Source organism: Rhinatrema bivittatum, chromosome 12 (assembly GCF_901001135.1).
Source record: "Rhinatrema bivittatum chromosome 12, aRhiBiv1.1, whole genome shotgun sequence".
Lineage (NCBI taxonomy): Eukaryota > Metazoa > Chordata > Amphibia > Gymnophiona > Rhinatrematidae > Rhinatrema > Rhinatrema bivittatum.
This window is the reverse complement of record NC_042626.1, coordinates 54242054-54265015: the sequence shown is the minus strand read 5'-3', so window position 1 is coordinate 54265015 and position 22962 is coordinate 54242054. Positions and strand designations below refer to the sequence as shown.

General features: G+C 47.0%; 1 protein-coding gene and 1 long non-coding RNA gene across 2 annotated transcripts in view; one reads left to right on the top strand and one right to left on the bottom strand.

The window, feature by feature from the left end:
- Nucleotides 1-22962, bottom strand: part of LOC115074461 — a 169256-nt gene that overhangs the window by 2041 nt on the left and 144253 nt on the right. The window lies entirely within an intron of this gene.
- MEOX1 (mesenchyme homeobox 1) overlaps nucleotides 1-22962 on the top strand; it is a 43569-nt gene that overhangs the window by 13491 nt on the left and 7116 nt on the right. The window contains exon 2 of the mRNA XM_029573928.1: nucleotides 10476-10648. Coding sequence (XP_029429788.1) covers nucleotides 10476-10648 — 173 coding nt within the window. The remainder of the gene's footprint in view (nucleotides 1-10475; nucleotides 10649-22962) is intronic.

Sequence of the window (22962 nt, the reverse complement as noted above, 5' to 3'; positions counted from 1 at the left end):
AAAACCCCAGGAAACCTCCAGATGCTGCCTACCCACTTTTAAGGCACCGCACCTAAAGAGAAAAGGGAATGGATGCTGGGGACATGAGGAGCCAGAGGATCATGGGTGGCTGAGGGAATTGTGGTGAGAGAGAAGGTGCTGGGCAGGAGAGGGTGGGATGGAGAGAGAGAGAATTCTGGGCATGTAGGGGCTGCAGAGAGAGGGGGAAAGGGGCAAAGATTGGGGTGATGCTAGTGTGCTGAACAGGGAGTGAAGGAAAAAAAAAAAAAGAGGAAGATGCGGAGTGGGAGAAGAACTGCTGGTCAGAGGAAGGGAAAGGATGCTGGGCACTGCAGACAGGAGAAAAAGGTAGGGGAATACAGGAGAGGGAGGTGGATATGGAGTAGAGCAAGAGAGGGAGATGCTCTGCCAGAGCACCAGCCAATAGGCAGGTGAGTAAGAGGAGCGTGCAAGATTGACGATTCATCCAGGGCGCCTAATACTCTCAATTTGTGATTCTCCCTCCTCCCCAGGCTTGAATGACATCCCTGCTCTATCTTCCCTTAGCCCAAGCATGTCTCTTTTTCCCCTCATACCCTTCCTAAGATACTCTACCACCCGTCTCCTGAGCCCTGGCAGCTCAGCCGTCACAGCATCTCCCCAGGTCCAGGGCCATGGGGAGCTTGGAAACCCCAGAGGATAACGGAGGTCTCCTGCAGGAGCTAACAGGGGCATGATTGTTTGATTATTGGTTTTGTGAACAAGGAGAATGGTTTTTCCCACCATCCTCCCTCAGTTCAAGCCCTGACTGCAGCCCCTCCATATTGGTGCTGGCTAAGGGGAGCAATATTTAAAAGAGAGGTTTTCATTCCCTGGCATTGATTGCATGCACATCACCACAGCCTCCTCCCCCTTCCCCAGCCTTCTAGTAAAATATCTTATGTTGTCCCTGTCACTGCAGGGTTGGAATTAAAGGGCAGATATTAGCTGCCCCCCCCCCCCCCCCCCCCCACTCTTGATCCATCTAGCTGGCACAGAAATCTTCACAACTTAAAATAGACAATTTTCCAGCCTTTCTATTTGTAGTTTAATCTATCCTAGGTCACTGCCTCCTCATACATTTTCTTTAAAACTGATTTTCTGGTTTTCCCTCTCATTTCTTTACCATTTCTGTTATTTCTTTTCTGCATACGCATCTCTTTCTATCAGGCAGTTGTATTTCCACAGCTCATTCTCTTCTCTCATCTCCTCCTAGTCACAGACTCTCCTGCCACTTCCATCCACCTCCTCTCTCCTTCATGCTGCTTCTTTTCACCATGATCCTCTTCTCTTTTCGCAACCCTTCTCTTGTTTGCTCTTATCCTTATCAGCTCCCTCTTCTGTCCCACTCAGCACCTCTCTCTCCTCACCCCAGCTACCAGGGGCAGCAGAATGCCTTTGTGGTTGGGGGTGCACCTGTATTCTCGACCTGATCTGCATGATCTGGTGAGACCAGTGCGAGGCAGGCAGAAAGCAATGCCAGCTCCTCTTCTTATCGCAGCCCATGCCCTCTCTCTCAGCCCATCTCACCTTTTCATGCTCAGTCTGTCTACTTCTCTCACACAGCTTCACCATCAGACCCTCTGCCCCTCACAGTCTCTCTGCTCCTCTCCTAGCCAGAATTCCTTCTTTCAGTTCCTGTCCCAGACCTTCCCAGCGGTGATCCCTTTTAACAGTTAATCCCATCTCCCAGTCAGCGTTCTCTCAGCCCCATTCTCATCATCCTCACAGTTCCTGTCCCTCTTTTCCTATCCCAGTCCCCCCTATCAGCATCTCTCCTCATCTCTGTTGTTCCTCAGGAGAGACCAAAGGCAGAAATGCCCGCCTAAACTGCTGCTTCTCATAGCTGGATAAGTCCGAAGAGCGCTACTTAGATGGACAAGTAGCGTTTTCCAGACTTATACGGCTAGTAGCACATGTTGCTAGTTAGCCGGATAAATCGGAACTTGTCCAGATAAGTGCCGCTGCTTTGCTGGATACATTTGAATGATAATGGTGCTACTTAGCTGGATAAGTCAGAATTTAGCCAGTTACTACCCTTAAGAGAAACCTGGGGGTATCCTGCACAGAGCGGCAGTTACTACCTTGGGAAGCTTGCTGGGCAGACTAGATGGACCATTTTGGTCTTTTTCTGCCGTCATTACTATGTTACTATGTTAGATAAGTCTGCACCAATGATTTACCTCTGTATTTTAACATCACATTTTAAAGGGATGTGCGAGTAGATTTTGTGTGTTATTTAGTTGCATTTACCTCCTGTAAATTGGCTTTGACACATTTAAGTCAGGGGATTTTTCTAATATGCACATAGCAATGAACTAACTAGTTTTACCAATTGGTCTACCAGTTCGCCCTGACCATCTGCAGCTCATGAAGACCCTCTTGGCTCTTCAGCCTGAAGTGCTCCCATTGCACCCAGACCCATCACCCTGTCATTTTTTCACTTTTAAGATGTTAACAATAATTTATTCCAGATATGGAGCAGAAATAAATATATCAAGTAAGGTGCCAAATTTACATGTGCTTATAAAATAGTGACTTACACAAATGTTGGCCCTCCCCAGAATGCCCTTGGCTCCTCCCCAGAATGTTGGCACCTCCCCAGAATGCCCCTGGCCTGCTTCCTTTTTTGCACATGTAAATTTACTCATGGACCCTGATTTACACATGTATGTCCAGGTTTCTAAAATAGCTAATACTCGCATATATGCTATTTTACACATATATGAGCTATTTTTTACGCAAACATCTTTTGAAAATCCATCTTAAATGTTTCAGTATGCACACAAACTTTGAATGCAGGTATCCACATAGTTTATACACACCCATTTTATAAGAGTAAATGTATAAATAATTGTAGCACATGCACAGAGGCAGGTAGTTTATAAAGCTGGCTGATGTATGCGCATATCTCACTTATGAAAATACTCGTGCATGTACTTCCAAGCACCGGTTGCTTGGTTTTGATTGACTGTAAACATTACTACTCTTACCATAAGGCATTGGGGGGGGTAACTGCACGGAACGGCAAATGTTTCATTTGTAAACCATTGTGATCCTCACTTGGAACGACGGTATATAAAATAACTAGCCATTAAGCCCGTTAAAACGGGCGAGATTCCATCGGTCAGACCGGCACGGTTAGAGCCGCTCTGTTCTCCACAACTTCCCTTTTCCTTCCATCTTTTCTCACCTCATCTACAACCCCTTCCCTCTCCCAGCCCTCCTCCACTCTTTTTTTCTCTTCTCCAGAACTTCTTACCCTTCCCACTTGTTCAGTCATATCCTCTTCCCTTTTCCCTTCCCCTCTCACCTTCCCTTTCCTTCCCCTTCTCCCCTCTCCTCAGCCCTCCTCCACTCCCTTTTTCTCTACTCCACTTTACCCTTCCCACTTACATCCTCTTCCTTCCATCCCTTCTCATCTTCCCTTTCCTTCCCCTCCCACCTCCTCAACCCCTTCCCTCGCCCTCACTCCCTTTTTCTGTATTCCACAACTTTACCCTCCCCACTTATATCCTCTTCCTTCCCCTCCCACCTCCTCCACAACCCCGTCCCTCTCCCTCAGCCCTCTTCCACTCTTTCGTCTTCTCTCTGGCCCACCTGACACTTAGATACCGCCGCCCTGCTCCATGGGAGGTCTCCGGGGGTCTCTCTCTCGCGCGCGCGCCTCTCCACCAGGTTCGATGCTGGCCCGCCCGACACTCTGTGATGAGGTGCGCGAGAGAGAGACTCCCGGTGACCTCCCATGTCTGTCTGTGCCGCCGCTTCTCCCCGTGCACGAGAGAGAGACCCCCCCCGGAGACCTCCTGTGCTGCCGCCGCTGCTCCTCCTCGCCGTTTCCAAGTCCGCTAGGCTCCCCTCTGACCGACGTGCTCTCTACTGCGCATTTGCGGCACGTCGGTCCAAACCCATTTATATGGTAGATTAACTAACTAAATAAATAAAATACGCTTGAGAGAAACATGGGGGTATCCTGCAAGGAGTGGCAGATACTTGCATAAGAAGCTTGCTGGGCAGACTGGATGGGCTATCTGGGCTTTTTCTGCCATCATTACTATGTTACCATGAGCTGACCCAGACCTTCACCAGTTCATGCACACCCTCCACCACTTGTTGTGGACCCCACCCAAAAACTGCAGACAAAAGAGCAATCAGATTTGATTTCCACGACTTGATTACAGGCGTCAAAGCATGTGCGCACATTTGATGACGTACACTGTCTCCGTTTATAAAAGACATAAAAGTGCACATCCTTCCAAACCCTGCCTCACATACTTTCTCACACTGCATGGACAGTGTGCACATACCCACCCTTCTAATCATTTATCATGCACAAAGGTTATTTACACACCCACATGCCAATTTACACACCCAACCCCCATGTAAGTCTCTGAAAATTCACCCCATAGTTTTAATTTCCCTAAGAAAAACAGGAATCACAAGTTCCTGCATGCAATGTGGGTAAAGTCAGGAATGGAGCAGCCTCCGGGCTGTCCTGAGTAAGGTAGCAACCCTGGGGGTAGGGGAAAAAGGGTGGTTAGAGGTCAGCCAGGGACACAGGACCAGGAATTTCCCCTACATAGGATTCTGCTAACTGTGATCCCTTGAACCTCTGAGTCAAATCAACTCTACCAAAGCCCTGCTTTAAGACAGACCCGATTCACCCATTTTTTTTTCAGCTCTCGCAGAGCACTTAGAAGACTGACAACATGCCACTGCTACTGTCTTTTCCACGCCTCTTTCTGTCTGAAAGCATGACCACAGTTTCCGGCGCCGATGACTGTACGACTCAAGGCCTGAACGGTCTCAGTGGCGTCATCAATGTCAAACCACCCACCACCAGAAGGTCAACTGGAGAAATGGTCCTGAAAGCTGCAGACATGTCTTTCCAGAGACCCCCCCCCCCCCCCCCCCCCTCAGTCTCTTCCCCCCAAAATTAAGCCTTAACAGAGTTCAAACTCTTCAGGGCTGGCTGGCTGGCTTCCCAGCCCCGAAAACATATGGACTCTGTCAAACAATGGCCTTTTTCCACTTTGGATTTTCTGCTGCGGTCTGATATTTTTCCCCTTCTGGTGCCTGCCCCTTCTCTATTTACAGGTCTCCCATCTCCCCCTATTTTATTTTATTTTTTTACATTGTCTTTCAGGAAAGGCCCGAGAGGGCAGCGGTCGGTTGTAATCAAACACCAGCTCTTTTAACGATCCAACTGGCAAGCATGTTCTCATTTGGCTACCAGAGGGGAAAAAAAAAAATAAGTCACACGGCGGAAAAGCTGTTACCTATTCCTTCTAATATTGGACAAAGGGAAAAATTAATAATGAAAATTGAGATCAGACAAAACAAAGCATTGGCAGAGAGCTGCAGCGGGTCACCAAGCTTAGGAATTACATCATGCATCCCTAGGTCTGGTTCTCAACTTTTCAGGAAACTTAACTCTTGCTGTCTGCTTTAAAAATATTTGTACAGAAGCTTTTTTCTTTTGCTCAGTTGTGTTCTCTTTATGCCAGTGACTTCATTTTCGTTACAAATATTAAATGTCTAAAGATTAGACTTCACTGAACCCCTGCTGGAGATGGTGCAGTGATTCAGCTGAGCTACGCAGTGCCGAATGGTTCAAAGTAAAAGCCCGTCTGCTTTCTGCGTCAAGTGCTTCCCCTTGGCCTTATTCTTAAATGTTTCCTTTTATTTAAATTAAAACTATACCTTATTATATCTCCCCTTATCTCCAACCCCCAAGTCCATGCTGCTTTACATGAGTCAGTGTGATGCCTGCATGGGACTGCGATGAAGATCCTATCTGTGCTGTATTCGTGCTTTACATGTATCACTGTGACGCCTGCATGGGACTGTGATGAAGTTCCTATCTGTGCTGTATTCGTGCTTTACATGTATCACTGTGACGCCTGCATGGGACTGTGATGAAGATCCTATCTGTGCTGTATTCGTGCTTTACATGTATCACTGTGATGCCTGCATGGGACTGTGATGAAGTTCCTATCTGTGCTGTATTCGTGCTTTACATGTATCACTGTGATGCCTGCATGGGACTGTGATGAAGTTCCTATCTGTGCTGTATTCGTGCTTTACATGTATCACTGTGATGCCTGCATGGGACTGCGATGAAGTTCCTATCTGTGCTGTATTCGTGCTTTACATGTATCACTGTGACGCCTGCATGGGACTGCGATGAAGATCCTATCTGTGCTGTATTCGTGCTTTACATGTATCACTGTGACGCCTGCATGGGACTGTGATGAAGTTCCTATCTGTGCTGTATTCGTGCTTTACATGTATCACTGTGACGCCTGCATGGGACTGTGATGAAGATCCTATCTGTGCTGTATTCGTGCTTTACATGTATCACTGTGATGCCTGCATGGGACTGTGATGAAGTTCCTATCTGTGCTGTATTCGTGCTTTACATGTATCACTGTGATGCCTGCATGGGACTGTGATGAAGTTCCTATCTGTGCTGTATTCGTGCTGTACATGTATCACTGTGACGCCTGCATGGGACTGTGATGAAGATCCTATCTGTGCTGTATTCGTGCTTTACATGTATCACTGTGACGCCTGCATGGGACTGCGATGAAGTTCCTATCTGTGCTGTATTCGTGCTTTACATGTATCACTGTGACGCCTGCATGGGACTGCGATGAAGATCCTATCTGTGCTGTATTCGTGCTTTACATGTATCACTGTGACGCCTGCATGGGACTGCGATGAAGATCCTATCTATGCTGTATTCGTGCTTTACATGTATCACTGTGACGCCTGCATGGGACTGCGATGAAGATCCTATCTGTGCTGTATTCGTGCTTTACATGTATCACTGTGATGCCTGCATGGGACTGCGATGAAGATCCTATCTGTGCTGTATTCGTGCTTTACATGTATCACTGTGACGCCTGCATGGGACTGCGATGAAGATCCTATCTATGCTGTATTCGTGCTTTACATGTATCACTGTGACGCCTGCATGGGACTGCGATGAAGTTCCTATCTGTGCTGTATTCGTGCTTTACATGTATCACTGTGACGCCTGCATGGGACTGCGATGAAGATCCTATCTATGCTGTATTCGTGCTTTACATGTATCACTGTGACGCCTGCATGGGACTGCGATGAAGTTCCTATCTGTGCTGTATTCGTGCTGTACATGTATCACTGTGATGCCTGCATGGGACTGCGATGAAGTTCCTATCTGTGCTGTATTCGTGCTGTACATGTATCACTGTGACGCCTGCATGGGACTGCGATGAAGTTCCTATCTGTGCTGTATTCGTGCTTTACATGTATCACTGTGACGCCTGCATGGGACTGCGATGAAGATCCTATCTGTGCTGTATTCGTGCTTTACATGTATCACTGTGACGCCTGCATGGGACTGCGATGAAGATCCTATCTGTGCTGTATTCGTGCTTTACATGTATCACTGTGATGCCTGCATGGGACTGCGATGAAGATCCTATCTATGCTGTATTCGTGCTTTACATGTATCACTGTGACGCCTGCATGGGACTGCGATGAAGATCCTATCTATGCTGTATTCGTGCTTTACATGTATCACTGTGACGCCTGCATGGGACTGCGATGAAGTTCCTATCTGTGCTGTATTCGTGCTTTACATGTATCACTGTGACGCCTGCATGGGACTGCGATGAAGTTCCTATCTGTGCTGTATTCGTGCTTTACATGTATCACTGTGACGCCTGCATGGGACTGCGATGAAGTTCCTATCTGTGCTGTATTCGTGCTGTACATGTATCACTGTGACGCCTGCATGGGACTGCGATGAAGTTCCTATCTGTGCTGTATTCGTGCTGTACATGTATCACTGTGACGCCTGCATGGGACTGCGATGAAGATCCTATCTGTGCTGTATTCGTGCTTTACATGTATCACTGTGACGCCTGCATGGGACTGCGATGAAGATCCTATCTGTGCTGTATTCGTGCTGTACATGTATCACTGTGACGCCTGCATGGGACTGTGATGAAGTTCCTATCTGTGCTGTATTCGTGCTTTACATGTATCACTGTGACGCCTGCATGGGACTGTGATGAAGATCCTATCTGTGCTGTATTCGTGCTTTACATGTATCACTGTGATGCCTGCATGGGACTGTGATGAAGTTCCTATCTGTGCTGTATTCGTGCTTTACATGTATCACTGTGACGCCTGCATGGGACTGCGATGAAGATCCTATCTGTGCTGTATTCGTGCTTTACATGTATCACTGTGACGCCTGCATGGGACTGCGATGAAGATCCTATCTGTGCTGTATTCGTGCTTTACATGTATCACTGTGACGCCTGCATGGGACTGCGATGAAGTTCCTATCTGTGCTGTATTCGTGCTTTACATGTATCACTGTGACGCCTGCATGGGACTGCGATGAAGATCCTATCTGTGCTGTATTCGTGCTTTACATGTATCACTGTGACGCCTGCATGGGACTGCGATGAAGATCCTATCTGTGCTGTATTCGTGCTTTACATGTATCACTGTGACGCCTGCATGGGACTGCGATGAAGATCCTATCTGTGCTGTATTCGTGCTTTACATGTATCACTGTGACGCCTGCATGGGACTGCGATGAAGATCCTATCTGTGCTGTATTCGTGCTTTACATGAGTCAGTGTGATGCCTGCATGGGACTGCGATGAAGTTCCTATCTGTGCTGTATTCGTGCTTTACATGTATCACTGTGACGCCTGCATGGGACTGCGATGAAGATCCTATCTGTGCTGTATTCGTGCTTTACATGTATCACTGTGACGCCTGCATGGGACTGCGATGAAGTTCCTATCTGTGCTGTATTCGTGCTTTACATGTATCACTGTGACGCCTGCATGGGACTGCGATGAAGATCCTATCTGTGCTGTATTCGTGCTTTACATGAGTCAGTGTGATGCCTGCATGGGACTGCGATGAAGATCCTATCTGTGCTGTATTCGTGCTTTACATGTATCACTGTGACGCCTGCATGGGACTGTGATGAAGTTCCTATCTGTGCTGTATTCGTGCTTTACATGTATCACTGTGACGCCTGCATGGGACTGCGATGAAGATCCTATCTGTGCTGTATTCGTGCTTTACATGTATCACTGTGACGCCTGCATGGGACTGTGATGAAGATCCTATCTGTGCTGTATTCGTGCTTTACATGAGTCAGTGTGACGCCTGCATGGGACTGCGATGAAGATCCTATCTGTGCTGTATTCGTGCTTTACATGTATCACTGTGACGCCTGCATGGGACTGTGATGAAGATCCTATCTGTGCTGTATTCGTGCTTTACATGTATCACTGTGATGCCTGCATGGGACTGCGATGAAGTTCCTATCTGTGCTGTATTCGTGCTTTACATGTATCACTGTGACGCCTGCATGGGACTGCGATGAAGTTCCTATCTGTGCTGTATTCGTGCTTTACATGTATCACTGTGACGCCTGCATGGGACTGCGATGAAGATCCTATCTGTGCTGTATTCGTGCTGTACATGTATCACTGTGACGCCTGCATGGGACTGCGATGAAGATCCTATCTGTGCTGTATTCGTGCTTTACATGTATCACTGTGATGCCTGCATGGGACTGCAATGAAGATCCTATCTGTGCTGTATTCGTGCTGTACATGTATCACTGTGATGCCTGCATGGGACTGCAATGAAGATCCTATCTGTGCTGTATTCTTGCTTTACATGTATCACTGTGACGCCTGCATGGGACTGTGATGAAGTTCCTATCTGTGCTGTATTCGTGCTGTACATGTATCACTGTGATGCCTGCATGGGACTGCGATGAAGATCCTATCTGTGCTGTATTCGTGCTGTACATGTATCACTGTGATGCCTGCATGGGACTGCGATGAAGATCCTATCTGTGCTGTATTCGTGCTGTACATGTATCACTGTGATGCCTGCATGGGACTGCGATGAAGATCCTATCTGTGCTGTATTCGTGCTGTACATGTATCACTGTGATGCCTGCATGGGACTGCGATGAAGATCCTATCTGTGCTGTATTCGTGCTTTACATGTATCACTGTGACGCCTGCATGGGACTGTGATGAAGTTCCTATCTGTGCTGTATTCGTGCTTTACATGTATCACTGTGATGCCTGCATGGGACTGTGATGAAGATCCTATCTGCAGTTGTCTGTGCTGTATTCATGCTTTGTAGATATCAATGTGAGTCCTGCATGAGGCGTTGATGGGGGATCAGCACAGCATCACCCCCAGCTCACTTAGATTCATGGGGAAGCAGCTAAACATGAGGGACTTTCAAAACCATCAACACCCTAATACCTACCTGGTACCAAAATAAATGCCAGAATGAAAGAAAAGGAGACTGGGATTAGGGAAAAAGCAGAATTATTTTTTAAAAAGCATGTGTATAGCTATATCTGTATTATTTTTCTTCCTTTAATGATTTGTTGTTATGTCCCTTCTAGACCACCAGGATGCCAGCTCTAAGCCCGAGACACACAGCAAGGCAAGGAAAGAGAGAACGGCTTTCACTAAGGAGCAACTACGAGAACTGGAAGCCGAGTTTGCTCACCATAATTACCTGACCAGGCTTCGGAGGTATGAAATCGCTGTGAACCTGGATCTTACTGAACGACAGGTAAAGGATCAGTATCTTTATCTCAGACATCCCTCTCCCTTTGCTATTAATTTTGTGTGCATGTGTGTGACAGATGAAATAGTTTGTACAATATTATTCAGTTCTTTTCTGTGTGCCCTTCTTTTGTATTATTGGACCTGGCCATTTTTTCCTGCTCCTTTGGGCTACGGCACCATAAGCCTTCATTTGTAGCTAACCTGCCACATAGGCAGCGACAGTCCTCGGTCAGGGACCCCAGACTGCAGTTTCCTCCAAAAACCAGTTAACATGAACCCTGAGTCCAGCCACTAGGTGTCGCTGCTGGGCAACGGCTGAGATTCCCTCCTTTCCAGGAGCGGTGAAAACTGCCTCCACAAGATCACCAGCCCAACTGACTCAGGGAGCAAAACACTAGACCTGAGAATCAAACCCCCCTGGACGTGCATAGTGTTTGCCACTGAACTACGGGGCCGGCCCCCTTTTTTTTTTTTTTAATGTGTTTTAATGCTTGGGAGCCTCCTTCCATTGTGTCCCTAACCAGCCTCATACCATCGTCATCCACTCAGACCTCCAGTAGGATAGCGGTGAGTCCCAGATCTCTTCCTGTAAAGCCCCTCCCTCAGCAAAGCTGGATTTTAGGAGAGCCACAGGGCATATTCATAAGATATTTGCATGTGTTGAACCAACAGGTTATGAAAACCAGAAGATGGGAACTTCTCAGGTCTGGAATATCAGATCAGCCGTAGGATTTGTCTCCATCTTGGGCCCTGCAGGAATATGGGTCTAATAACAGGGGTCTGAGGCTTGCCATACTTGGCTCTTTAACAGACCACTGCTTCCAGGATGATATAGTTCTGATTTCCCCTAAGAAAAGCGGAACAGCTATGGGGTAAAACCAGAATTTGGTCTGCCTTAGGGAACATGGGATGATCTGTAGCCAAGGAATTCCAGATCACAATGCATTACTAAGCTAGCCCTGCATTTATAGTCCTGCTACTACTAATTTCTATAGCACTACTAGGCACGCATAGTGCTGGACAGATACACATAGGAGACAGATCCGGCTCTAGGAAGCTTACAGTCAACTCAAGATAAATATACAGGAGGCATAAGAGGCTTTCAGAAATATATTTCTTACAGAAAAATCATTTAAATAAACTGGGCTGTAATCAGGGAGAACCAGATTTAGAATTTAAACGGAGCCTCAAACAAGTGGGTTCTTAGGTTGGATTTGACTAAGGCCAGAGAGGGAGAATAACACACCAACTCAGAAAGTCTGTTCTAAATATATGGCTCAACAAGGTAGAAAGAACAAGACTAAGAAAGCTTAGAAAGAACATTCATGAAGAAGATGGAGCAGCTTTTGAATTACCATTGTGCTCAAAAGCGCATGCTTTGGAGGGAGGTATCTTCCAAGGCTACTGGCAAAACAGTTTCCTTCCGTGAGTGAGAGGTTTACGATTTCAGTTATCGTCTTAGTTATTGGTGGATCAAGATTTTTTTGTCGTTGTAATGGGTATGGCGTCAATAGGGTATTTGGCTGGGTTCATTTTTTTTTAATGATCATTTGGACTTCCAAAGAAGATGCTGTTTCAAAGTTGGGCCAGCTTTTTGTTTGAATGTTTGGTATTTTCTGGTCTTGTGAGTCATTTTTTAGGTTGTTCTTTATGAGGATTTTGATTTTTTTCATTAAGTCTGCAAAGTCGTTACTAGTGATCTTTGGTGTTGATTGTGGTTGATCATCGTAAGATGATTTAGTTAGGCTTTTTACTATGCTGAAGAGCATCTTAGGGTTTTGTTGGTATTTGTTTATTTTGTTAGTGTAGAAGTCTTTTTTTGTTTTATGGATGAGTTTTTTGTATTCCGCTAGTTGTGGTCTGTATGCGTTTAGTAGTGTGGATGTTTTGTTGTTTCTCCACGATTTCTCTTTTTTTCTGAGTTTCCGTTTGACTGCTCTGATATTTTCATTGTACCAGGGGTTCTGATTTTTTGTTTCTTTTATAGTTTTCTTTATCATTTATTTATTTATTTATTTTAAGTTTTTCTATACCGGCATTCGCGATGGGTATCGCATCATGTCGGTTTACAATTAACAAGTGAAGAGGTAACAAGAGGTCATAAATAACAATAAATAACAAATTATAAAGGTAGTAGTAATAGTAAACAATATACAAGTGAAAGTTAAGAGTTGCAGTTACAATAAAACAAGGGAGTAATATAACTTGGAACAGAGAAAAGAAGCAGGGGTTTTAAACTAGATACATATGATACATATATGCCTATCTATGCATTTGAGGTGATAACGAATTGCCCTAATGCTGTGGAGTTAATTGTTATATTAAGGTAAAGTCAGAGTGACTAGTCAAAGACTGATTAAAGTTCAGTTTAGGTCAGGAAATGCTTTCATAAAAAGCCACGTTTTGAGTCTTTTCCTGAATGTGGGGGGGCAGGGTTCCTGTCGCAAATCTGGTGGGATGGAGTTCCACAGTGTTGGTCCTGCGGTGGAAAAAGCCCTGTCTCTGGTTGTTATGTGTCGCATGGTTTTGGAATGTGGTACTTGTAAGGATTCTTTGTAGGACTCTCTGATTGGTCTATTGGAAGTAAATTTTTTGAGAGGAATTTGAAGGTTGAGCTGAGAGTGTTGATGTATGGTTTTGTAAATAATGGTTATGGACTTATATATAATTCTGTAGTGAATTGGCAGCCAATGTAAGTCTTTGAGAATTGGTGATATGTGGTCTCTTCTCCGAGTGTTTGTTAATATTCTTGTAGCCGTGTTTTGAACCATCTGAAGGGGTTTAGTGTGAGAAGAGGGAAGACCTAATAGTAAAGAGTTGCAGTAATCTAGTTTAGCGAATATTATTGATTGGAGAATTGATCTGTAGTCTTGAAAGTGAAACAGTGGTCTTATTCTTTTTAAGACTTGAAGTTTATAGAAGCAGTCCTTAGTAGTTTGATTTATGAATGATTTAAGGTTTAGTTTATTATCGAAGATAGCTCCTAGGTTTCTTACTTGTGGGGTTTGTAAATTGGGTGGTGGATTTGTGTCTGTGTTACTGTTTTCGGTGGAAATTAGGAGGAGTTCGCTTTTTGAAGAGTTTGGTATTAGATTTAGGTTGGAGAGGAGTCCGTCGATTTTTTGAAGACAAGATTCCCAGAATTCAAGAGTTTTAGTATAGGATTCTTTGATGGGGATGACTATCTGGACGTCATCTGCATATAGATAGTGTTTAAGGTTTAACTTGTTTAGAAGTTGGCAAAGAGGGAGCAGGTAGATATTAAAGAGCGTTGGTGAGAGTGAGGAGCCCTGTGGAACTCTTGAAGAGGAAGAGTAGTGCTGAGATTCTTTGTTGTGTAGTTTAACTTTGTATTTTCTGTTCCCTAAGAACGATTTGAACCACGATAGAGCTGTTCCTGTTATTCCAATATTTGCTAATTGAATTAGTAAGATGGAGTGGTTAACCGTATCAAAGGCAGCTGAGAGGTCCAGGAGGATTAGCAGGTAAGCTTGACCTTTATCCAGGCCCATGGTAAGGTAGTCAGTCAGGGAAATTAGTAGTGATTCTGTACTTAAAGATTTCCTGAAACCATATTGGGTCGGGAACAGAATTTTATGTTCTTCGAGGTAGTCTGAGAGTCTGGAATTAACCAATTTTTCCATTACCTTGGCTATGAACGGGAGATTTGATATAGGACGGAAATTGGTAGGATCATTGGGGTTTAAGTTCGGTTTTTTTAAGAGCGGTTTGGATGCAATTTTCAGGTCGTCAGGATAAATTCCTTGTGCTAGTGAACAGTTAATGATGTCTGTCAGAGCGGTAGAGATGGTGTCTGGTATTAGCAGGAGAAGTTTGGAAGGGATGTGGTCTGAAGGGTGTGATGAGGGTTTCATTTTCTTCAATGCAGAGAGTATCTCTGATATAGAGAATAGTTCGAAGGATTGTAGAGAAGTGTCTTTGTTGTGGTGGAAATATAGGTTTGATGGATCTGAAGTGTTGGGTCTCAGCTGTGTTATCAGGTTGGAGATTTTGTTGCTAAAGAAGAGGGCCAATTCCTCAGCTTTTTCTTGTGCTAGGTTTGCTGGGATGTCAGGAGTAATGGTTTGTGTTAAGTTAGATACATAGGCAAATAGGGCTTTGGAATCGAAGATAATGTGGTGGATCTTCTGTGCAAAGAAGTCCCTTTTAGTTTTTAATGTGGCGTTTTTGTATTGGTGTAGTGCGAGTTTGTAAGCGGAGAGGGAGGTCGGTGTTGGTGATTTCCGCCATTTGCTTTCCTTCTGTCGGAGGGAGTGTTTGCGTTTTTGAAGTTCTTCGTTAAACCAAGGTTGTTTTTTGGAAGTGTTCTGCTTGAGTTTTTTTGTTGCCAGTGGACAGAGTTTGTTTGCTGCTGTTTCTGTTATCTTGTTCCAAGAGTGAAGGGCTGAGTTGGCTGAGGTGATGTCTATGAGTGGGAGTTCTGGGACCAGATGATTGTGTAATTCCTCTGATGTGCAGGATTTCCTGTATATAAATTCTGGAAGTGGGACACATTTTTTGCTTGATTGTTCCACCGAAAAGGCAGAAGATATTAAAGTATGGTCTGACCAGGGGACTGGTTTGCATGTGGGTGGCGTTGAGTGTGATATGCTTGAGTTAACAAATATAAGGTCCAGGGTGTGGCCTGCTCTATGGGTCGGTTTGTTTATGATTTGTTTGAAGCCTAAAGCCGACATGGCGGTTAGGAAAGCTTCGCAATTAGTTGAGCGAATGGGGTGGTCGACGTGTAGGTTAAAATCGCCCAGTATTATGGTAGGACGATCTAGATTTAAGTGAGTTGCTATTAATTCTAGTATGGGTGATGCATTGGATTCCAGCAGGCCTGGGAGGGCGTAGATTAGAAGAAGGTCTGATTTGAATAGGCCTGTTTCGATTTTTGAGGGTGAACTAATTGGGAATTGAGTAATTTTTAGCTCTTTTTTGGCTGCTAGGAGGGTACCTCCTCCCCTTTTTTTCTTTCTGGGAATGGAGAAAATATCGTAACTTTGAATTGGAAGTTGGTTTATTAGTGCTGTGTCCATTTGTTTAAGCCATGTTTCCGTGGTAGCGCAGAGGTCAGGATTGTTGTCCAGGAGAATGTCATTAAGAATTAGTGTTTTCTTGGAGAGAGATTGAGCGTTGAATAGTATCAGAGAGAAAAGAGCTAAGCCTAAAGTTTGGGTAAATGGGGAAATCATGATGGGGATAAGGGATTTGTAAGTAGGTGGGCGTGAGATCAAGGAATGTTTTCCTGTGGGATAGGTCCTGTGATGGAGGATTGGAATTGGGAAGCCCATGGGTTTGAGAGCTGTTAGTATAGTAGAATTGGTTTAATAGTAGAGAGGGATTTGATGAGTGGCTGCTGGATGAAGAATGGGATGAGTGGCTGCTGGATGAAGAATTGGATGAGAGTCTGCTGGATGAAGAATTGGATGAGTGGCTGCTGGATGAAGAATTGGATGGGAGTCTGCTGGGTGAAGAATTGGATGGGAGTCTGCTGGGTGAAGAATTGGATGAGTGGCTGCTGGATGAAGAATTGGATGAGAGTCTGCTGGATGAAGAATTGGATGGGAGTCTGCTGGATGAAGAATTGGATGAGAGTCTGCTGGATGAAGAATTGGATGAGTGGTTGCTAGATGCTGATAGGATGCGTGCTGGAGGCTGAAGTGCAGAATGCTAGATCAGGATACCAGAGATTGCTAGGGTTAAGAGTGCAATATGCTTGGTACTCTAATAAGTAGGCTGTGGTGTGTCCATTGCCTTTGGAGGTGTTTTCTTGACTTTATAGTATTCTAAAGGGATCCAGAGGTAGTGGTGGTAAATAGTCCCTGATTGGAAGGTAAACGAGTAAACGGTCCTGGCTCTGGGACGCTCCAAGGGGCGCGCTAAGGGGCAGGCCCCTTAGAACGCGCTCCTTCGGACGCGCGACGCCCGGCGTGCGACGCCGGAGGTAGTTGCCGCAATTTAAAGTCCTGTTTGCCGCCCTCTGATTGGCCTAGTGCCTCTCAGGGGGCGCGGCTGACTCACCGTGTGCGCGCTGCTCTAAGGTCAATGCGGGTTCCTTTCGGGTGTTTTGTTTTGGTTTTCTTTTTCTATTATCTTTGTTGCCTCCTCTGCACGGCTCGTGGAGTAAGCGAGCGGGCTCTAGCCCTGATTGGGCCTAGGGAGCCCCGACAGAGGAGGATGTGCGAGGGGGACGGTGCTGGAGTCCGGCGGAGGTAAGAGGGATTTATTTTGTCTGCTACAGTTCTAGTTATGGTAATCCAGGATGATGTTGTGTTTTCAGTGTTTGAAAGGTCTATGTTAGGTCTATATTATCTGGTTCAGGTGATTTACTACTCTTTAGTTTGCTAATTTTCCCAAAACCTTTAGCCAGTGTGACCTCATTTTTGTTGTGAACCTGCCCGCGAGGAGTGCGGGCAAGTCCTTTATCTCCCGCGGCCAGTCGGGCCGCTGGCACTGTTTCCTTCGCGACAGGTGTGCCGCCGTCACCGGGTTCCTCCCCGGCTGCCTCCAGCCCTGAGTGGCAGGGTCGAGCCGCTGGGAGCTCTCCCTTGCAGCCAGGACAGCCACTGCCGCTCCTGTGCCTCCAAACGTGGCTAGGACCGTCCTTGGAGTCCTCGGACGGCAGGGAGCCATCCTCACCGATGCCGGGGTCTTCAGCCGGCAGGGAAGCCATCCCTGTCGGTGCCTGCTGCTGCCTGGGTCCTTGCCCGGCAGGGAAGCCGTCCCTGCTGGTGCCTGCAGCTTCCTGCCCTTCCTGCAGCCTACCATCTCTCCATCTTCATGGCAGGGCTGCCTCGCTTGCCTGCCTTGCTTCTCCTCGGGCCTTCCATGTGGCTGGGGAAGCCACCAGCCTGTCCTCTCTTCTCCCAGCTTTCCTTAGGCACGGGCACGCGCCTCTCTCCTGCTCTTCAAGGGCCAGCCAGTTGTGGCCCCCTGCTGGCTCCTCCCTGGGCGTTGTTCTCTTCTGCCCTACAAAAGGGCTCAGCATCCATTCCAGCATTGCCTTTGCAAGGAGTTAGACACTCCTGGGATCTTCCTGTCCTTCGCTCCAGGAGTCGGCCCTATTCCAGTTCTTCTTCAAGGTCCTGTGTTTCCTGTTCTTTGTTGGAGCGTCTCATCTTGTCCAGTTATCCATGTTCCAGTCCAGATGTCTGCCTGCTGTTCCTGATACCCATGGTCAGTCTTGTTGTCTGTCTCCCAGTTCCTGCAATCCGTGATCCAGTCCAGATGTTCGTCTCCTGTTCCTGATGTCCATGATGTTCTTCTCGTGTTCCTGAAGTCCATGTTCCAGTCCAGATGTCCTGAACCCCTGGTCCCTCGTTGCCACCCTTCTTGGTGTGCCACATCGTGGTCAGCGACCAGCCCCATGGGCGGGCTGTGTAGGGCCCTCATGGTACAATGCCTTCCTCACTTCTGCAGCACGAGCCTCCGGGAGACTTCCGCTTGTATCCTTGTCCCTGGTCTACGGAGTCCCTTGTGTTTGCTCCATCCATGCCAAAGACTCTGCTAATCCCTGTGCCGTCCCAGCGTGGTCCGCGACCAGACACTGGTGGCTGTATAGGGCACGTCCCGGTGCAGGCCTCTACAGCTTTTGAGACATGCTCCGTTCGTTACTCCATTTCTCATCTAGAGGCTACTTCGAGTCCAGCGTGGTCCGCGACCAGTCCCGCGGGTGGACTGTGTAGGGCGCGCTGCATCGCAGTCTCAACCCACTACTTTGATTGACTCTCCTGAATACCTTGAACCTTGCTTGAGTCTCCTGAATAAGTTGAACCTTGCCTGAGTCTTCTGAATACCAAGTACCTTGTTCCTGAGTCTTGTCTGTGCATTCAAGTACCTTGTTCCTGAGTCTCGTCTGTGCATTCAAGTACCTTGTTCCTGAGTCTCGTCTGTGCATTCAAGTACCTTGTTCCTGAGTCTCGTCTGTGTATCCAAGTACCTCGTTCCTGAGTCTCATCTGTGCATCCAAGTACCTCGTCCCTGAGTCTCGTCTGTGCATTCAAGTATCTTGTTCCTGAGTCTTCGTCCGAATCTCTATATTCCGGTCTTCGTTGCCCTGGCCTCCATCCGGCCTGCTGCTTTTTGCCGTTACCCAGTGGCAGGTCCAAAAGGGCTTGGAATGGTCAGAGGACTGTTCATAAGACTACCATTGTATTGATGGTCTTCCCAAAGCGTGCAGGTCTGGAGGAGGGTCAGTATCTTCAGTCATCCTAGTCTCCGGTCCAGCCTCACTCCTGTCCAGCCCATGCTCGGGCACGCCTCGCCTGCTGTGGCACCTCTTCGGAGTTCTTCTGGGGTAGTGTTGTGGTCCAAGAACATACAAACCCCTGGAAAGTGGAACCGCTCTCCTAGCGCTTCCTAACAATTTTAGCACTAGAAAATTCACATGATCCCAGAGGATGACCAAAATAATATTAGCAGAGGGATGGTTCCCTTCCAAAAATCACTCCACTCTCACCCTTCCCATACTCTAGCTCATGGGTCCCCAACCACCGGTCCGCAGACCGGGACCGGGCCGTGGGTGTTTTTTGCCGGTCCGCGGCACCGCCAAGCACCGGCAGGTGTGTCGCGCGCTCCCGGTCTTTCCCGCTGCCGTTGCCGCCGGGCTGTCAGCACGTTCAAGCCCAGTGGGAACGGCAGCGGTACTAGAAGAAGCTGTGGCACCCGCGGCTGGCCTTTTCTTCTTCCCGTGCCTGCCCTCCTGTGACCCGGAACAGGAAGTGATACACGGAGCGGTGCGCGGGAAGGAGAAAGAGCCGTGCCGCGTGATAAAGTAGCAGCGGCGGCTGCAGCGTCGGTCCCCGAGCAATTGAAGCAGCCGGTAATCGAGACAGCAGCATGAGCCTCCCGCGGCCGATGGGATTCTTCTTTCTTGGCCTGCGGGGGCTGCTGCAGCTCCCATTTGTGCTCTGGGGGGGTGGGGGTGGGGAGAAGAGGAAGTGAGTGAGAGAAAGAGAGAGAAGCAGCCAGCCAGCCTGTGTGTGATTGACTGGTCAGAGAGCTGATGTGTGTGTGTGTATGTGAGAGACAATGGAAGTGACTACTCAAGGAGATGACTGATGTGTATGTGAGAGTGTGAGACATTAGTCAGGGAGGTGACTGATTGTGTGTGTGTGTGAGAGAGAAAAAGCATGGAAGTGAGAAGTCTGGGTATGTGGGAAAGCATGGGCGTAAGAAGCCTGGTGTTGTGGGGGTGAAAGAAAGCATGGGAGTGAGAAACCTGTGTGAGTGTTCATGCATGAGAGAGAGAGACTGCTTGGTAAGGTGACGGTGTGTGTGAGAGAAAAAGACTTGTATGTGTGAATGTGAGAGAATGTGATTCAGGGAATGAGAAGCCTTTGCACGTGGAGAGTGAGCATGGAAATGAGAGAGACTGGTGTGTGTGTAACAGAGAGAAAGTGATTATGGGAATGAGAAGCCTGTGCATGTGAAGAGAGTGAGCATGAGAGTGAGAAACCTGGGTGTGTGTGAGACACAGCATGGGAGGGAGAAGCCTGTATATCTGAAAGAGAACATGGGAGTGAGAAGCCTGTGTGTGTGTGTGTGTGTATGCATGAGCGAGATCAGGTGACTGGTGTGTGTGTGTGTGCGCGTGTGTGTGAGAGAGAGAGAGAAATAAAGTGATTATGGGAATGAGAAGCCTGTGCGTGTGAAGAGTGAGCATGGGAGTGAGAAACCTGGGTGTGTGTGAGACACATCATGGGAGGGAGAAGCCTGTATATCTGAAAGAGAACATGGGAGTGAGAGACTGGTGAGTGTGTGTGTGTGAGAGAGAAAGAAAGTGATTATGGGAATGAGAAGCCTGTGCATGTGGAGAGAACAAGCATGGGAGTGAGAGACTGGTGAGTGAGTGTGTGTGTGAGAGAGAGAAAGAAAGTGATTATGGGAATGAGAAGCCTGTGCATGTGGAGAGAACAAACATGGGATTGAGAGACTGGTGAGTGATTGTGTGTGTGGGGGTGTGTGTGTGTGAGAGAGAGAGAGAGACTGAGAAAGTGATTATGAGAGTGAGAAGCCCATATATGTAAGTAGAACATGGGAGTGGGAAGCCTGTGTGTGTGTGTATGGCATGAGAGAAACTGTTCAGGAAGGTGACTGGTGTGTGTGTGCCAAAGACTGTTTGGGAGATGATTGGTGTGTGAGAGACAGAAACTGGTCATGGGGGCATGACTGGTATGGTGTGTGTGTGTGTGAGAGACATGGGCACTAAGGAAGAGGACCATAAGTATAGAGCTTAGCTTCTGCTGCTGCTTCTGGTGTGTGCCACGGCCTGCAGGGAAGGGTAGTAGGAGAGCTGCTGGAGGGGGTAATTAAAGGTGGCTTTTTAAGTTTATTTTTCTTGACTGCCATTTTAATTGTGTGATGTCTGCTTTTTTGAAATATTTTATTGGTGTTTGGAGAATGTTTAATAGTTTTTATGAGTTTTTAATTGTTGGATGTTATTCTGTTCATAGCTGTTTAGAAACATTTATTCTGCTTATTAGTATAGTTTTACAATTATTTCTGTGTGGGGATCTATAGCTGCTTGCTAGTTCTGTTTTCCTAATAAGAGGTGTATTGGTTTTTAGGACCTGATTTAATATTTGTAGTGTTGCCTTTTCATAGATAGGGTTGTTCCTGTTTGAGTGTATTCCATAATACAGGTGTAACTGTGTGCGGATTAGTTTATGTGCATTACTACAGATCCTGGGAGTATGTTAGGTCGGTTCTGTGTCTGTTACCGAGATGAGATATTTTGCTAGCATGTAAGCGTTTGTATCGGTCTTATTTGTTGTGTTTTCTCAAGAGGACATGCATTGGTGGTAAACTGCTGTCTTTTCATAAGTAGGGCTATTGAGCCTGGAAGTAGAAGGAGTTTGAGTTGCTGTTACTGAGATGTCACCAGAACCAGAATATTTTTTTGTAGGGTGAGTTGTATGGGGAATGTCATAATTCTGCTTTACATCCATTATTGTGGGTCAGGGGGGTTCCCGTGGATACAAACTGTACTTTTACATCTAGCCCCGTGACGATCATGGGTCAGTGTGCCATGCATGTGAGAACCTATGGTGAGTTGAGTCACATTCACATTATAAATGTCATAATTAAATGATAAGTGTGCACTAAAAATCCAACCCCCTCCATAACCCCGCCCCCATATGACCAAAGCCCCGCCCCTACCCCACCCCGCCCTGCCGGGCCATGGAAAAATGGTCTTGCTTGAAGCCAGTCCCTGGTGCAGAAAAGGTTGGGGACCACTGCTCTAGCTGATCCCCTCTCTCAACCTCCACCCTCTCTAGCTGATCCATACTTCTCTATTCTCTCCCCCAACCTCCACCTCCTGCATAGGACCGCCCCCCCCCCCCTTATTAACCTCCTCCCCTAAAACTGATCCCCTCTTACATCCCGCTGCTCCTCGCACTCCCCTCCTTATCCTATCCCCTCTTTCACACCCTCCAAATCTTTATGCATCTCCCCAGATGATCCCCTCGCACCCTCAAGCCCTTATAACGCTCAACTGATCCTCTGCCTCTCATCACATCCCCCATTCCCATTCCCATCTCAATCTGATCCCTTAACCTCTCTCTTATTACCTTGCAAGTCCAACCCTTCTCTCACATCACCCACCCCAAGCTGATCCTCTCATTCCCCAGCAACTCTTTTGCATTCCTGTTCAATCTTTTTTGTCATTCCCCCCCCTTTCCACTTCCACAGCCAATCCTTCGCCACCTGATCTAGCTCTCAAACCCCTTCTGCATCTGATCCCTCCTGTCAAACAGACCCTTTTCCAATCATCTCCGTAACAGGTCAGCAGCAACATTTTCCTTTGTGCCATGGGCCAAAGGTGGATGACAATTGGTAGGAAGAGAAGGCAGGCTGATGCCAGGGGAAACATTTTTCTCTTGGGTAGGCTCAGTGATGGGTGAGGATAGAGGATTACTGGCAATCTCCACTGACCTCTGCAACTCAGCCTCCCCTTCCCTCATGGCTGGTTTGAAGCCTGACAGTAATCTGCAAATGACAAATGGTAATGAAAGTCCATGCAGGCCCTGTGAACCAGTGTAAGCTCACAGGCCCTACAGAAGCCCTAATTTCTCTCATGCAGGTTTTCTGCAGCAGTACTAGTAATGCTAGATTACCACCAAAACACGTGCACTGCAGGTTCTGTTAGTGCGTCTGGTTCACAGGCCCCATACTGACTTCTACTACTAATGTTGCTGTTTCTGGTACCTAAAAAGTGCTGCCATTTGAGGCACTTGTGACTCCAGCTTAAGATTTTTGGACCTCATTTGGGGTCCCGACCCACAGTTTAGGAAGCTTTGCCCTATTACA